This window comes from Egretta garzetta, unplaced genomic scaffold, assembly GCF_000687185.1.
Source record: "Egretta garzetta isolate BGI_Z169 unplaced genomic scaffold, ASM68718v1 scaffold271, whole genome shotgun sequence".
Lineage (NCBI taxonomy): Eukaryota > Metazoa > Chordata > Aves > Pelecaniformes > Ardeidae > Egretta > Egretta garzetta.
In genome coordinates, this window is record NW_009258669.1 from 6865827 (window position 1) to 6881955 (window position 16129).

Below are 16129 nucleotides of genomic sequence, written 5' to 3' on the forward strand. Positions count from 1 at the left end.
TCAGACTGCATCCTAAATTAAGCAAAAAATTCTGAAGGTCTGAGGTTTCCTTCTTGAAGGTCTTTATGATCGTAAAGGTCTTTTCCAACCTAAATGATTCTATGATTCCAGATTTCTGCATCACAGTTCCTCTTGCATGAATGCCATTTGCTTCCTTTTTGTGGACTCTGATTACTGAAGTTTGTGAAGCACTCAGACAGAGTGTGTATGTGACAAAAGTACTGACCGGTTCTGCCTCAGGAACAGGCCCTTGGATAATATGCCTTTAAGTACCATGGACCGTGTAGCAAATGCATACTTAACTGTTGACTAGCTGATCATTCAAGGACCAATGCACATGCAGTGTCTTGAATACTGTAGGCTTCTTACAGGGTAAGTGAGCTCTAATTTTATTGGTAAAGACTGCAGATGTGTGCACATACACAGGTCCTCAGTTGAATTTTACTGGGTTAACTTTAGCCTAACATCCGGATATGGGTTGAAACACAGGGAGTGAAGAAGACAGAGCCAGACTGTTCTCAGATGGTTCCCAGAGGCAGGACAAGAGGCAGTGGGCACAAACAGAAATACTTCAACAACAGGAAGAACTTTGCTGCAAGGGTGGTCAAACACTGGAACAGGTTGCCCAGAGAAGTTGTGGAGTCTCCGTCCTTGAAAGTACTCAAAATCCATTTGGACGTGATCCTGAGCCACCAGCTCTAGGTGACCCTGCTTTGAGCAGAGGGTTGGACTAAAGACTTCCAAAGGTGCCTTCCAGTCTCAATGATTCTGTGATTTTATTATACAGTGTTCTTCTGCATAGGCTTTTTAGACCTAACATTCATGGAAAATGCGGTATCTTCTTTATGTGGCATTTTAAAAAGAAATTGAAAAGCAATGAATCAAGGCCTGTTTTACATCCAAATTGAAGTTTTGGAGTCACTGTCCCTTCACTATTGGACTCAGATGGAACTTCAACCTGATCTAGTTAGCCATGTCCCTGCTCACTGCAGGGGGGTTGGACTAGATGACCTCTAGAGGTCCCTTCCAACCCAAAACATTCCATGATTCTATGATTCTATGAGCAAATGTTTGTTTCCTCCTTTACTAGATACTATGCCTCAAATCAACAAGAATGATTTTGGAACACAGAAATATGAACATTGGATAGTTGGCACTCAGAAGAAATGCAAACTGTTGCAACTGGCAGATAAGGAGAAGGAGAGCAGGATTTGTAGAGACCTTTTCATTTGCACTGAACACCTGCGGGTAAGTTTATATCCTCTTTCCTTCCATACAGAGGTGGAGCCATCATGTTCTTTCTGTTACAGGTGTGTTCACCTAGGAGCAAGTTTTGAACCTAATAATTTTATTTGACACAGGCTAAAACATAGTGTGTAAGAGTTGTCTCTTAAGATACTAAAAACAGTATAGTGCAGAAGAGACTTTGTAATGCTTGTGTTGTCATGCAAATGGAGGAACAACACAAGGGGTTGTAGTACTTAATCTAGCTAAATAAAATTTGTGTTCATCCCTTATCCCACGGAAGATGATGCATAAATGTGTATGTCTCTCTTTCTGAGCAGAAATTCAACGATGCTCTCATCATCAGTGAAGATGCCCGCATCGAAGATGCTTTAGCCTACCTAACTGAATTTTTCACGAATGTCAAAAATGGACCATATACAGAGTTAGAGAAGCAAATGACAGCCAAATTTCAAGGTATTTCATACAGTACCTGTGACAGTTGCAAGGAAGAAGAGGGCTTATGGTAGGATGATCCAAGTGTTTTCTTCAGAGTAAGTGCAGTTGTTCTTCCAGAATCTTTGCACTTTTCAGAAAATCTAGTGTCCATGCGGGTGCAAATGTAGTGTTAAGGTAGGCAGGGGGGAACTTACTTTCTAGGACTTCAGGCTTCTAGGGCAGGAGCTAAGGAAATAGTAGTAAGTGTAGCTAGATACTGTGGTAGGTTCTTAGGTGCCTGACTTGGAGATAAAGCAGTGGGAGTGCCCCACAAGTAGAGTGATGGTCTACAATCATGGATGCTGGCAGCATTACATAAGGCAACATGCACTGCCTAGCCTCCTCCTGCCCAGTGCTCCCAAACTTCTGGGAAGAAGCAGGTGGCCCTTGTACCCTTCTGATTAAAAGTTAGAGGTTGCACTGTTCTCTAACTTCTGATTTAGTAGCAATGTGCTGTAAGCCAGCCTGTGATCTGGCATGCTGCAGTGTTAACTGCAATTTTAAATCACTAGGTTGCCTGCCCTCTAGTGTCTGTTGTTTCCTAAGAAGAAATAGCACCGTTCTTTGCAAGAACTGAGTTTGTTTTGTACTGTCTTTTGGTGCACAGTATGCCACAGAAGTTCTCCTGTCAGTTTACTACAAAATGTGAGAGATTCAGAGCTTTTTTTTCTGGGGATTTTGTTGCATTTAACCAATAGCTTTCTTTGCTTGCATTCTGGGAGACTGGTATAGAAAATAAAAATAGATACTAAAGAGAATGTGGGTGGCATTTGAAAGCAGATTTGAGTGAGAATTCTGTTTTCTGTATTAAAGAAGGTAAATTATTCAAGACACTGCTGTTTTCTTCCAGAGAAAGAACCAGAAATGACTGCCCTTTCAAAAGATGAATCAAATGAGAATCCCAAGCTGGAAGAGCTTGCTTGCATCCTGGATGAAGCATACCGCTATAACCCACAGACTCGCACTATTCTCTTTGCTAAGACAAGATCCTTAGTATCTGTAAGACATTTCTTTTTAAAGCTCCTAAAATCAGAAGTGAGAAAATAAAATGTCTTATCTATTACCCTTCCCATTTTGATCTGGAAATAGAAAAATATGCATGTATTTGATCTTCCTAAGAAAACATTTCTCTGTGCACTGATGTTCTGAGACAGGATGAGGTGGGTTTTTTTTTTTTTTAAAAACTACAGTACACGGGTGGTGTCCTTTATCACTTCTTCTTGCTACATGTCATAGTTGATCATTAAGCCATCAGTTTTTTACTTTAGGTCTGAAGTCAGTTTTAACAAGATATGTTAGAGGTTTTTTGCTTTAATATGACAGTGTTATTAAAAACTACAGTACACGGGTGGTGTCCTTTATCACTTCTTCTTGCTACATGTCATAGTTGATCATTAAGCCATCAGTTTTTTACTTTAGGTCTGAAGTCAGTTTTAACAAGATATGTTAGAGGTTTTTTGCTTTAATATGACAGTGTTATAAACCAGCAGCTGTGCTGTATTACTGACTGCACATCAGGAGTTATATACAGGTTTCCCGGAGGATTTCCCAAAGGAGATCTGTGCCCTAGCATGTGTTCTTGATCAAGAAAAAGAAAAGACTTAGTGGAGCAGATGTTCTCTGGACCCTTCTGATGCACTGGTCTATTTCATACTTGCCTAGGATCAAGATCTAGGCTGGATGATCTTTTTTCTCCCTTCCAATACCTTGTTCCCAGAAAAAGTTCATGCTTGTAGTAAGTGTGCTATTAATGATTAGCTTTGGTAGCTCTTAAACATTTACTGCAAGGTATCATAGTCTCTGGCTACTCTAAACAGATTTATCAGCTGCGAGTCCCAACCCCCATTTCATTCTTGGGTATAGACATGCTGGATGAATTCCAAACCAGAAAAATACTAAAGGCAGTCTAAAGTCCAAAATAACAACACCAAGCATCTGCTGGCAATTTTCCATTACAGATTTAAAAGCCTACTGTAGCTTGGCTGAATTTTGTTCTTACATAAGAGCCGTTAGAAGGTGTTACTTTTCACTGTGCAGTGAGAAAGTTCAGTTTGTAAATAGCAACTCCTTTTCTTTGGATCCCAGAGGTGTGATATTCAGTGACCTGTTGGTTTATAAGAGAAAAAGGCATACTTTTTAGCAGTGAAAGGCTGCTTGCTCTCTAGCCAGCCTTTAAGTTGCAGGGGTGGGAAAAGTGGAAATCCATTGTGGCATGGTTGGATCTGGCATCATGGCTGTGACCCTTGCTTTCTCACCTATGAATAGATGTTCCCTCCTGATGCACAAGTTCCACCTTTTCTGCTTTTGGTTCTTGGAAGTATTATTTTCTAGGCAATCATGGGCAGGATCCACCTATCTATCCCAAACTAGCATTTCATCTGGACAGGGTTCTAATTCCCTGATTTGCTTTTCAGGCTTTGAAGAAGTGGATAGAAACAAACCCTCTACTTAGCCACATAAAGCCAGGTGTGTTGATGGGTCGTGGAAGAAGAGATGAAAAAACAGGTATGCAGGTTTGCACTCAGCAATACCAGTTGCTAGTCCTATGGTGGCCACACTGCTGAAATTGTTCTATTCTTCCTGTGTTCATCTTCAGTGCTCTTAAACAGAGGAAGGTCATGTGAGTTTTTGCTATGCTTTCTTCTATATCTAGAAGACCTTTTACCAATCCTAAGGAGATGCTTGCTTTTTCTGTCCAGAATCTTTGGTCAAAGAAGCAGTAACACTACCAGTGACTCTTCGCTGAAGGATTCTTTTGTTAGCTCAAAAGTTCAGAAACTGTTCGCTATCATGGCGTCTTGTGATTACTTCTAGTGGTATTTTCACTGTTCCTTTTACAGATTCCTCTCTTATTTTGTGTTTGGTGGCACAAAAACATTTTAAGGTAGAATGGAAGCTACAGCCAAAATGAATTATGCATGGCTTAAGCTTGTGCTTAAAATAACTAAGTTGTGTGGGTCTCTAATAAAGATCAGCTAGGTTTTTTTGTCTGAAATGGTGTTTCCCAGGATGGCAATCCTTGTGGCACATCAACGGGAATTCCTGCTCAGTGGGTATAGCATGTAGCCAGCTGGGTATGCAGACTTAAAGCACTTTTCCACATCAAAAGGACATGCTCGTTTCTAATCACTTAAGTAAGAGGAACTCTTCAGTGGTTTTGCTGACACAGTTTCTTGGTGCTGTAGGTATGACCCTCCCGATGCAGAAGGGTGTACTGGATGCATTCAAAACCAACAAAGACAGCAGACTGCTAATTGCTACATCTGTTGCTGATGAAGGCATTGATATTTCTGAGTGCAACCTTGTTGTGCTCTATGAATACTTTGGCAATGTCACCAAAATGATCCAAGTCAGAGGTATGGAACTTCAGAGCTATTACTTTAGAAACCTGTTTTGGTCTAGAAACGGACATAAAATGCTACTGAATGGCACTTTGGAAATATTATAGTAATATGTGTATGTCTTGCTGTTGTTCCTCTGTGCCCCTGAGTGAAGGCAGAGAAATGATGGCACCAGACATGACAAATTTGTTCACAGAACTGAGTCGTTGATGCTGTGTGACTTTTCTTTTGCCATTCAAATTAGCCGTGCTGCACAAGGTTATTGAACTGTTGAGGAATGATCCCTCAAGTGGATAATTATACATATAAGCAGAAGTATGGCTAGAAAAGCTGTAGTCAGAAATAGCATCAATTGTTCTGACCGTGACAATTTAGAAAGGACTGCTGCAATGGAGTTTTGTGTATTGCATTGGCTTCTGAAGACCTTCCCCTGCCCAGTGGCTTATTTCCAGCCCAGCTACTCATGGGTATCTGAGGCCTTCACATGTGAAGACCTCTAACATTCCAGACGAAAAAAAAAAAAAAGAAAGCCTGTTTCTGTCTTGGCTTATCTAAAGAAGTCTGTCAAGACCTTGGTCTTGAATCTTAGTGATTTTACAATATGGCCGGCAGAGGGGAATGAAGAGCCACATCAAATACTGGTTTCTGTTTCACATTCCTAAGTGTCATAAAATTGCCTACATCTTTCAAGGTTGCATCTGCAATATTTTATCATATCACCGGAGCAGTTAACTTTGTAATTTGATGGGAAGTGATCTCCATTGTACTTAGTCCTCTGCTTTCTGGGCTTGTGTCATATGATTTTCTTATTTTTGTCTTATAATGAAATAATTGGTCCAGAATTCATGTTTATGTGTGATAGTGTTTATTCTTAACAAGCTACTAAAGATGCAAAGAAAATAGTTGTGTCAGTTTTAAACCACATAAAATCATGATTTTGGGGGAATGGGAGCTCAAAAGCAAATGTGAACATTTTTTCTAACTGAAATACTTCTAAACTGGTATGAGATCCCTGTAGTTTTTAGTTTGCCTGTGTTACAGCAGCAAAAAGCAGGCAGGCAGTAGGCATAGACAGGTGGAAGAAGTGACCAGCACTCATTTCCAGTTCCCCAGTTTTTTTGTGATAGATTTTTTTTTTAATAGACACCAATTAGCAGGGTAGAAAACTAGTCACTAAGACCAAGATGAACTTTTCTCCTCTAGCTTTTGTTTCCACAAGAAGGCAGCAAGATGCTGCACAATAACTGAAGTGTCAAGCATGCCTGAGCTTAATTGAGGCGGGCCACACAAGTAGGCAATACAGCACTGGCTGGGGCTTATCCATGAGGATACCTGGAAGGGGGTGTCTTGTTCTGGTTTGTGATCAAAGAAGAAAGAGCTGAAGAGAATGCTGTTTAGAAGCAGCATTATCTCAGTCTGAACATGGGAAAGAAAAGCAGCCACACGGAAAGTCCTTAATGCTCTTTTATGGTATAGCTGCTGCTTTTGTGCGTCTTGTTAAGAGTAACTAAAGAGAATAAACGTGTTGCTCTATAGGTCGTGGAAGGGCGAAAGACAGCAAGTGCATCCTCGTGACAAGCAAATCAGAAGTGGTTGAGAATGAGAAACACAACCGTTATAAGGAAGAAATGATGAATGAAGCTATTGAAAAGCTACAGAATTGGGATGAAACAACATTTGCAAGAAAGGTTTGTACTTCTGTGGAATTTTCATATGCAAACGTACAAGTATAATCTGTATCAGCCTTCATCTAGGACCAAGTGATAACCTGAGGAAAGTATTCACTGTGTTTGGTTTCAGACCAAGGCTAGATCAGCAGAGAAGGGATAGTGTGTACTGCTAGTTTGCAGAATGTCATCTGTACTGTAACTGTAACACACTTAGAAGCTGAGGTAGAATTTATCTAAACTTCTGAGCTTAGAAATAAAACACAAACTATTTCGTCTACTGGAAGAAGAATATTGCTGTGTCTGCTTGGGATAGTGGACAGGGAGATCGGAAACTATGCAAACGGTGGTAGTATGTCCATCCATATTCATGTTCAGAAGCACTTTATCTTCGCTGCAGGCCAGTACAAGTGTTTTTCCAAAGGTGTTTGTTGTCATGCCAAGTGCTTGTTGATTTCAGAGCAGTAGTTTCTGGAAGATTTCAAGAAACTATTGTTTGAGACATTAACAGGATGACATTTGGGTTTGTGCATGCTCTTCTGCTGGTGACTTCTTTTGTATGGCCTACACTATTGTTCATATTTGATTCAAGCAATGTCTGGCAGATGAACAAGCCTAGTAGAACACCTCAGCACACATTCAGTGCTTTACAGTAACCCTGCTGTGTGCTGCATATTTACCAGATCAGAAAACATCATGAGCATAGAAGTGTCAAGAAATTCTGGTGCTGAGGTGACATGAAAGAATTGTCTCAGGCTAAGCCAATGATGGACTTTTGCTCAGGCAGGTTCCTGCCTGGCGCAGCAGGCACATCTCCTCTGTGACCACCCCACCTTCCCAGGTGCCCTTGCATAACAGGTACGAAGCTCTGCAAGTGGAACCGAACAATGACAAGGACAATGGTTCATCAAGCTTGGAGGTGTCCACAAGATTCAGTCAACCTACACCCTGTGTCAAAACCACTTCCATAAAGAAAAAACAGATGGGTCATTGTCATAGGAGACTATCTTGTGAGGGGAACAGAAGGCCCAATATGCCAACCAGACCCACTTCTTAGGGAAGTGTGCTGCCTCCCTGGGGCCCGGGTTAAAGATGTGGAGACAAAACTTCCCACCCTGGTGCAGCCCTTGGATTGTTATCCATTATTGATTTCTCAGGTAGGCAGCAATGAATTTGCAACAAGAAGTCCAAGGGCAATCAAGAAAGACTTCAGGGCCTTGGGATGATCAGGAGCTCAAGTAGTGTTCTCCTCTATCCTTCCAGTTGCAGGGAATGATGAGGGAAGAGCCAGGAAGAGCCAGCAGATGGATACCTGGCTCCAAGTCTGGTGTCACTGGCAGAATTTTGGGTTTTTTGGTCATGGGTTGGCCTACATGACACCAGGCCTACTAGTGACAGATGGGGTACATCTGTCTCAAAGGGATCTTGCACAGGAGTTAGCAGGGCTCTTTGAAAGAGCTTTAAACTAGATTTGAAGGAGGAAAGGGATAAAACTGGGCTGACTAGAGATAAGCCTGGGGCAGCACACCAGTGTTTGAGGGATGGTGTGCTAGTGAGGTCCTTTGGTCTACCATCACAGTGGAGGTAGGGGATGGAGATCCACACAGCAGCAAAGACACAAGGCTTATTGATGTGTTAGAAACCATGGGAGTGCCTGAGAATGGTCACATAGGGATTAGGGCTTCTCCCCCAAAAAAGGTGGTGGGATCAGTAGCCCAACTGAAGTGCATCTACACCAATGCATGCAGGATGGGCAACAAACAGGAGGAGCTGGAAGCCATTGTGCAGCAGGAAAACTATGACATAGTTGCCATCACAGAAACATGGTGGGATGACTTGCACAACTGGAGTGCTGAAATGGATGGCTCTAAACTCTTCAGGCAGGATAAGTGAGGAAGGAGAGGCGGTGGGGTAGCCCTGTATGTTAGGGAGTGTTTTGGCTGTCTAGAGCTTGATGATGGTGATAATAGGGTTGAGTGTTTATGGGTAAGAATCAGGGGAAAGGCCACCAAGGAAGATATCATGGTGGGAGTCCGTTATAGACTGCCCAACCAGGATGAAGAGACAGATGAAATATTCTATAAGCAGTTGGGAGAAGTCTCATGATCGCTAGCCCTTGTTCTCATGGGGAACTTCAACTTATCAGAAGCCTGCTGGAAATTCAGTACAACAGAGAGGAAACAGTCTAGGAGGTGCCTGGAGTTTGTGGAAGATAACTTCCTGAGACAACTGGTGAGTGAGCCCGCTAGGGAAGGTGCCCTGCTGGACCTGTTGTTTGCAGACAGAGAAGGACTTGTGGGTGATGTGATGGCTGGCAGCCGTCTTGGGCATAGCAGTAACAAAATTTATAGTTTTTGATTCCTGGAGAAGTAAGAAGGGCAGTAACAGATCTTGGAGTTCCAGAGAGCAAACTTTGGCTTGTTTTGGGGCCTGGCTGACAGAGTCCCTTGGGAGGCAGTCCTGAACGGCAAAGGAATCCAGGAAGGCTGGACATTCTTCAAGAAGGAATTTGTAAAGGCACAGGAGCAGGCTGTTCCCCATGTGCTGAAAGATGAACTGGCAGGGAAGAAGACTGGCCTGCCTGAACAGAGAGCTTTTGCTGGAACTCAGGAAAAAAATGAGAGTGTATGACCTTTGGGGCAGGCAACTCAGGAGGACTACAAGGACTTTGTGAGGGTATGTGGGGAGGAAATTAGAAGGGCCAAAGCCCAGCTAGAACTTAATCTGGCTACTGCTGTAAAAGACAATAAAAGGGGGGATAAGGAGAATCTCCATCCTTTATTAGTTGTGGGGGCAAACACAGTGACAAAGGATGATGAAAAGGCTGAGGTACTTAATGTCTTCTTTGCCTCAGTCTTTAATAGTCAGACCAGTTGTTGTCAGGTATCCAGCCCCATGAGCTGGAAGACAGGGACAGGGAGGAGAATGAAGCCCCCATAATCCAAGGAGAAATGGTTAGCAACCTGCTACGCCACTAAGACATACACAGTTCTATGGGGGTGGATGGGATCCACCCGAGGGTACTGAGGGAGCTGGTGGAAGTGCTTATCAAGCCACTTTCCATCATTTATCAGAAGTCCTGGCTAACCAGGGAGGTCCAAGTTGACTGGAGGTTGGCAAATGTGTCGCCCATCTACAGTAAGGGCTGGAAGGATCTGAGGAGGCCTGTCAGTCTGACCTCGGTGCCAGGGAAGGTTATGGAGCAGATTGTTTTGAGTGCCATCATGTGGCACATACAGGACAACCAGGTGATCAGGCCCAGTCAGCAGGTTTATGAAAGGCAGATCCTGCTTGACTGACTTGAGCTCCTTCTGTGACAAGGTGACCCACTTAATGGATGAGGAAAAGGCTGTGGATGTTGTCTACCTGGACTTTAGTAAAGCCTTTGACACCATTTCCCGCAGTATTCTCCTGGAGAAACTGGCTGCTCATGGCTTGGATGGGTGTACTCTTCGCTGGGTGAAAAATTGGCTGGATGGCCAGGCCCAAAGAATTGTGGTGAATGGAGTTAAATCCAGTTGGTGGCCAGTCACAGGTGGTGATCCCCAGGGCTCAGTTTTGGGGCCAGTTCTGTTTACCATATTTATCAATGATCTGGAGGAGGGGATTGAGTGCACCCTCAGCAGATTGCCCAAGTTGGACAGGAGTAGTCTACAGTAGCAGCAGTCTACAGAGGCACCTGGACAGGCTGGATCAATGGGCTGTGGCCAACTGTATGAGGTTCAACAAGGCCAAGTGCCGGGTCCTGCACTTGGGTCACAACAACCCCATGCAGTGCTACAGGATTGGGGCAGAGTGGCTGGAAAGCCGCCTGGTGGAAAAGGGCCTAGGGGTACTGGTTGACAGCCGGCTGAATGTGAGCTGGCAGTGTGCCCAGGTGGCCAAGAGCATCCTGGCTTGTATCAGGAATAGTGTGGCCAGCAAGACCAGGGAAGTCATCCTTGCCCTGTACTTGGCACCAGTGAGGCTGCACCTCAAATCCTGTGTTCAGTTTTGGGCCCCTCACTACAAGAAGGATATTGAGGCGCTGGAGCATGTCCAGAGAAGGGCAGTGAAGCTGATGAAGGGCCTGGAGTACAAGGCTGACAGGGAGCGGCTGAGGGAACTGGGGTTGTTTGCCCTATACAACTGCCTGACAGGAGGTTGTAGCAAGGTGGGTGTTGGTCTCTTCTTCCAAGTAACAAACGACAGGACAAGAGGAAATGGCCTCAAGTTGCTTCAGGGGAGTTTAGATTGCATATTAGGAGAAATTTATTCACCAAGTGGGTTGTCAAGCACTGGAATGGGCTGCCTAGGGAAGTGGTCGAGCCCCCATCCCTGGAGGTATTTAAAAGATGGGTAGATGTGGTGGTTAGGGACATGGTTTAATGGTGGATTTGGCAGTACTAGGTTTGCGGTTGGGTTTGATGATCTTAAGGGTCTTTTCCAACCTAAATGATTCTATGATTCTGTCTTCCTAGACCTTTGTAACCATTTTCCCAGAGAAGACTGGAGTAAGGCAGTGGCAGCCAGTACAAATAAAAAGGGTTTGTACACAGTTCTGCCATATCCCTTTGGATTTGCAGGTCACCCTGTGTTTCCAGGCAACCTTTCAGAGACTGAGCTGTGCAACAAAGGATGTCCAAGGCCCTCTAGCCTTTGTGAAGTTTCTTCTCCCACCTCTGAGGCTTGGCTGCTCCTGCTTTTCCTCAGAGGATTCTGTTTCTGCATGAGCTGCAGGTTCCCAGCTCCAGGCTGTGGCTGTTGCCTCTCTGTGTCTGTGGTCTCTGGAGCCTTCTTTCCAAACCATGAGCTTCCCAGAGCAGCAGCACTACTGTTGTAGGGAGTCTCACATGACTTAGCCTTCACAAGGACTTAATGGCGTTACGACTAAAGGGACCATAGGGGGGTAGAGAGGAGGAAGGAACAGACAGTATAAATGCTGTCCACCATGTTACTATTCTATTATTCTAGCCTTGCATTCATAACCTGACAAATGTACCACATGCTTTCTTTGGTGTGAGTTGCTAGAACAAGGCATGCTTTGTTTGTTTACTTTTAAGTCACAGGTTCCTAGATGTTACATACCCTGAGTCACGTTTAGACAGACTTTGGGACGTTTCTGAATTTCATAATGATCTTGATTTTTATTTGTTTATTAATTTTAAAGATACATGACTTGCAAATGAAGGAAAAGGTATTACGAGATTCAAGGAACAAGGAAACAAAACGTAAGGTAGTGGAAGGGAAAATAAATCTTCTGTGTGGAAAATGCAAAGTATATGCCTGCAGTACAGATGACATCAGAGTTATAAAGGTACGTCTCTGTATGGAAACCTTCATCTGTGAACACCAGTGGTCAGCATTACTGAACTAACAGCATTGTTTATTAGTGTGGAAAGTGGAGGAGAAAAAAATTTGGAGTAAACCACAGGACCAGTCATAACTACTTCTGTAGCATGTTATGATGGTAGCTGATGATGTCCGAGGTGTGCAAATAATGTGATATGACAGTAATCAGTCCAGTTTTCCTGAACCCCCTTCTGTTAGAAACTGATGAATTTTGTGGAAAACTATGTGATCTGCAATGACATAACTGCTGGATATTTACTTTCCTGATTAGCATAAATTGGAAGGCTCCCTGCAGTTGAAAGGTTTCTCCCACCATTTCTGTTGACTGAAAATTACCTGTACAAAGTCCTGAGATCTAAACTGACTGTTTAGCTCCTTGGCTTATGGGCCAGATTACTGTTTTGAAAGGCAAGGCAAACCATGGTTTGAGAAAACAAGCATTTTAATTCTTCAGTATTACTTTGTTTTACGTTCTTTAGGTAGTTCACATTACTTCTGTGTATCTCATGGGGACATTTTTATTGTACACTTTCTGCACTTAAAGAATTTCTCTGTAGGCCTAAGAAGCTAATCCTCCTCACATGGGAAGTGGTGATCATGCCTTTTCTAGGCACTTTTGAGCCCTTCTAGTTATGAAATTTGTTCTTTTGAAGCTTTTTCTATTTGTGTTGCTCTGAAAAGCACCGTTGTGATGTGATAAGAGGTTTCAGGCTACAGCTGGGCATTACAGAGTGTTTGCCTTTAGCCACTTCCCTTTTTAATCAAGAAAATATTTTTTTGTTTTTGCCAGCTGTTTTTGGAATGTAGATGGACTTCACTACTCTTCAGCATAGGGAAGGTCCACAGGCTTCCTACAGTTGAAAGGTTGGGAATAGCTCAGCCTTTCAAAAACCTCCTTGCATTTCTTTGACAAATAACAAAAGATATCTAATGCGCACCCTGACTGTTACTCCGTTTTGTGTTGCTGACTTATCATCTATGCCTCTGCACATAGATCTGAAAGTTCAGAAAACTCTTCAAAAAGAGCTTTTGCTTAGTACTCTGCAAATAACCCCTCACAATATTTTAAATAATCCCTACAAGCTGAGTTCAGCCTATGTATTTAATGGAAGTGGCATTTCCAGGAGGAACTAGCATTTTCAGACTCCAGCTCATATTGTACATATGCTTTCAAATTAAGTTGTTATTTTTTCAAATCCTTGATTATATATGTTATAAACAACAACTGTAACTCCTTTACCTTGTTAGGGTTACTTTCTCCTACCACTCCAAAGTAATTGCATCACCCCTCACGGAAAGCTGGGGTTATATGGTTAAAATGAGTGGGAAGCAGGAGTCTCAAGTTGTCTGTTGTCTGTATGACTCTCGCATTTTATGCACAAGGCTCAAATACTGCAAGCATGTTTTTTTTAGAGAAGCTAACTAAGTTCAAATATGTATAAGCTAGTGACTGGTGATATATAATAATTTTGGTTTTGATAAGCCCAGGCTTTCTAGTACCTGGTACTAGAGTGATGAGCCTCAGGGCTGGAAGGTGAGCTTCCTGAATGACAGGAAACACCTCACCAGAGAAATGGTATTTGTGAGGGGAAGGGGAATGTCAGGAAAAAATGAAGTAATGGTGTTGCTACTTTTAAGTGCTTCTGGCATGTGTTGTTTCAGGAATCTCATCACACTGTCCTAGGAGATGCGTTCAAGGAGCGTTATATAACAAAACCTCATAAGAAACCCATCCAGTTTGATGGTTTTGAGAAAAAAAGCAAGATGCATTGCCAAAATACTAATTGCCAGCATGACTGGGGAATCGTAGTGAAGTACAAGACATTTGATAATCTACCAGTGATCAAAATCAAAAGCTTTGTAGTAGAGAACGTTGAAACTGGGACACAAATGGATTTGCAGAAATGGAAAAAAATTAATTTTTCTCTGAAGAATTTTGATGTTGAAGAAACATCCAGCTGAACCCAGCATTTTGCCGCATGTATCCTCCTATAGTGGATGAGCTACTTCCATGTATAAAAGATTCTTGTTCTCTGTGCTGTCACATATGCTAGACTCCCTCACCAGCATCTGTCTAGATTAAAAAAAGGCTAGTATGGCCCCTAAAAAAAATTTTGCTACCTAATGAAATGTTTCACTAGAAGTTTTAATAAAAGCATGGACAAACATGTGCCTAAGTAGATCTAGATCTTAATCCTTGCTGCTATGAAGAAGTTTATCTGAAAGAAAACCCCAAAATCAAGTTGAATGACTAACTAAACATCTAATTTTAGGTGACAGGCCACAACTTCAAACACTTCTGTGTGAATCAGAATCTTCTTTGTTACAGGTAACTTCTGGTTGGATTGTACCTCCATTCAGACAGCATGGCTTATGCACACTGACACTTTAAGGACTACTTTAGCTACTTCTAAAGCTTTTTAAAAATTACTTTTAACATATAGAAGATTAAGAAAAAAAATTAACAGCAACTTTTCTGTAAGGATGATACTGCATCTTTTAAATCACTCTTTAATAGACAATGCTTCTGCAACAGTCTGAGAAAAGCAGTAGGGCTTCACAGAGCCCTCTTGGAGGAGACATCTTCTGGATTAAAATGGTAGCACTGTTTTCTTCTGTCACTGCACATTCATCAAGCTGCTCTTTCTTAAGTTGCAGGATGGACACCTTTCTATGTGTTGCTTAGCTGAACAAGCCCCAAGGGGGACAAGGCAGTGCCCTAGAAGATGGGTGAAGGCTTAATTTAGATGGCGTTTAGCATTTACCCTGATGTCCTTTCTCATGAATTGGCATCTGAAATCTCTCAAGACACTAATATTAATTCTGCAGAGGTTGTGTCAGAGCTGATCTGGAACTGGAACAAAGTCTAGGCATTATCGTATTTAAATCCCTTCTCCCCACCCAGATCCCAAACTTCTCTCAGAAAAACAGAAATTAACAGCTCTTTGTTAAGAAGTTTCACAGAATCACTGAATGGCTGAGGTTGGGTGGGAGCTCTAGAGGTCATCTTATTGCCTACAGCAGTTTGCCCAGGACCATTTCCAGACAGCATCTGAACATCTCCAAGGATGGAGACACCACGACCTCTCTGGGCACTCTATTCCAGTCAGTGCTTGGTCATCCTCACAGTAAAAGTATTTTCTGATGTTCAGACGGAACCTCCTGTATTTCAGTTTGTGTCCGTTGCCTCAAATCATTACGCATCGCTGACAAGAGCCTGGCTGCATCTTCTTGGTGCCCTCCATTCAGATACTTGTACACAAACAGCAGAGGTGGCCCTGAGCCTTCTCTTCACTGAGCTAAACAGTCCTGGCTCTCTCAGCTTGTTCTCAGGAGAGATGCTCCAGACCCTGGCACGTCTCAGTGGGCCTCTGCTGGATTTGCTAGAGCAGCTCTGTTTGTTGTAATCAAGCAAGAACAGCCTGTGGCAGGTACAGTGCAATCTCTATCCCCTTCTTAAGCCTCTTGACTTCTTTCAGAACTATTTTCATTGTTTTTTTTTCCAGATACAGCTGGAGCTGCACTAAAAATACACTAGGAGGTTACTTTGAAAGACTTTCTCCACTGTGTTAATTGTTGTGGCAGCTGCTCTAAATACAGTGAAGAGTAAGAATTAGTACTACAACCTTGTTTATCTCCAAGTAAGAGGGTATTTGTTGTCACTGTAAATAAATTCATGTGGTATTGTGGAATGCACTAGTGTAATGAGTGGTTGCTAACTGCCATAAAAACTGCTGACAAGGATCTTGAGATTGTGGTAGACTGTCTTCTTGATGACACAAAACAGAGGGTAGTACATTGCAGCATTATTCTGTTGGGTTACAGAAGACTGCCAGTGTCTGACAGTATCCTGTCTCATTAAGACTATTCAGAGAAACAAGAATTAAAATACGAGAAGTCAAGACTTGTATGACTCCACTCCTACAGGGACGATGAGAAGAGTTTGAAGTCAAAGCTTTGTTCTGCATCTCGGTCCCAAGGATAACATGACAAAAACCACCATACTTCTTGAAAATAAATTTAATTTTATCCATTAGAAATATTATCCCCAATAGGTCCACCTTTTCA

General features: G+C 42.6%; 1 protein-coding gene across 2 annotated transcripts in view; it reads left to right on the top strand.

Moving 5' to 3' along the window:
* Positions 1-14145, top strand: part of DDX58 (DExD/H-box helicase 58) — a 24319-nt gene extending 10174 nt beyond the window's left edge. Inside the window, exons 9-16 of one of the 2 annotated variants that reach the window (XM_009648685.2) lie at positions 1091-1248; positions 1566-1701; positions 2573-2721; positions 4137-4227; positions 4908-5078; positions 6600-6751; positions 11880-12026; positions 13724-14144. In XM_009648685.2, coding sequence (XP_009646980.1) covers positions 1091-1248; positions 1566-1701; positions 2573-2721; positions 4137-4227; positions 4908-5078; positions 6600-6751; positions 11880-12026; positions 13724-14023 — 1304 coding nt within the window. In that variant the 3' untranslated portion in view covers positions 14024-14144. Of the gene's footprint in view, positions 1-1090; positions 1249-1565; positions 1702-2572; positions 2722-4136; positions 4228-4907; positions 5079-6599; positions 6752-11879; positions 12027-13723 lie in introns of both variants that reach the window. The other variant, XM_035888468.1, reaches the window with a different exon arrangement.
* Positions 14146-16129: the final 1984 nt, after the last annotated feature.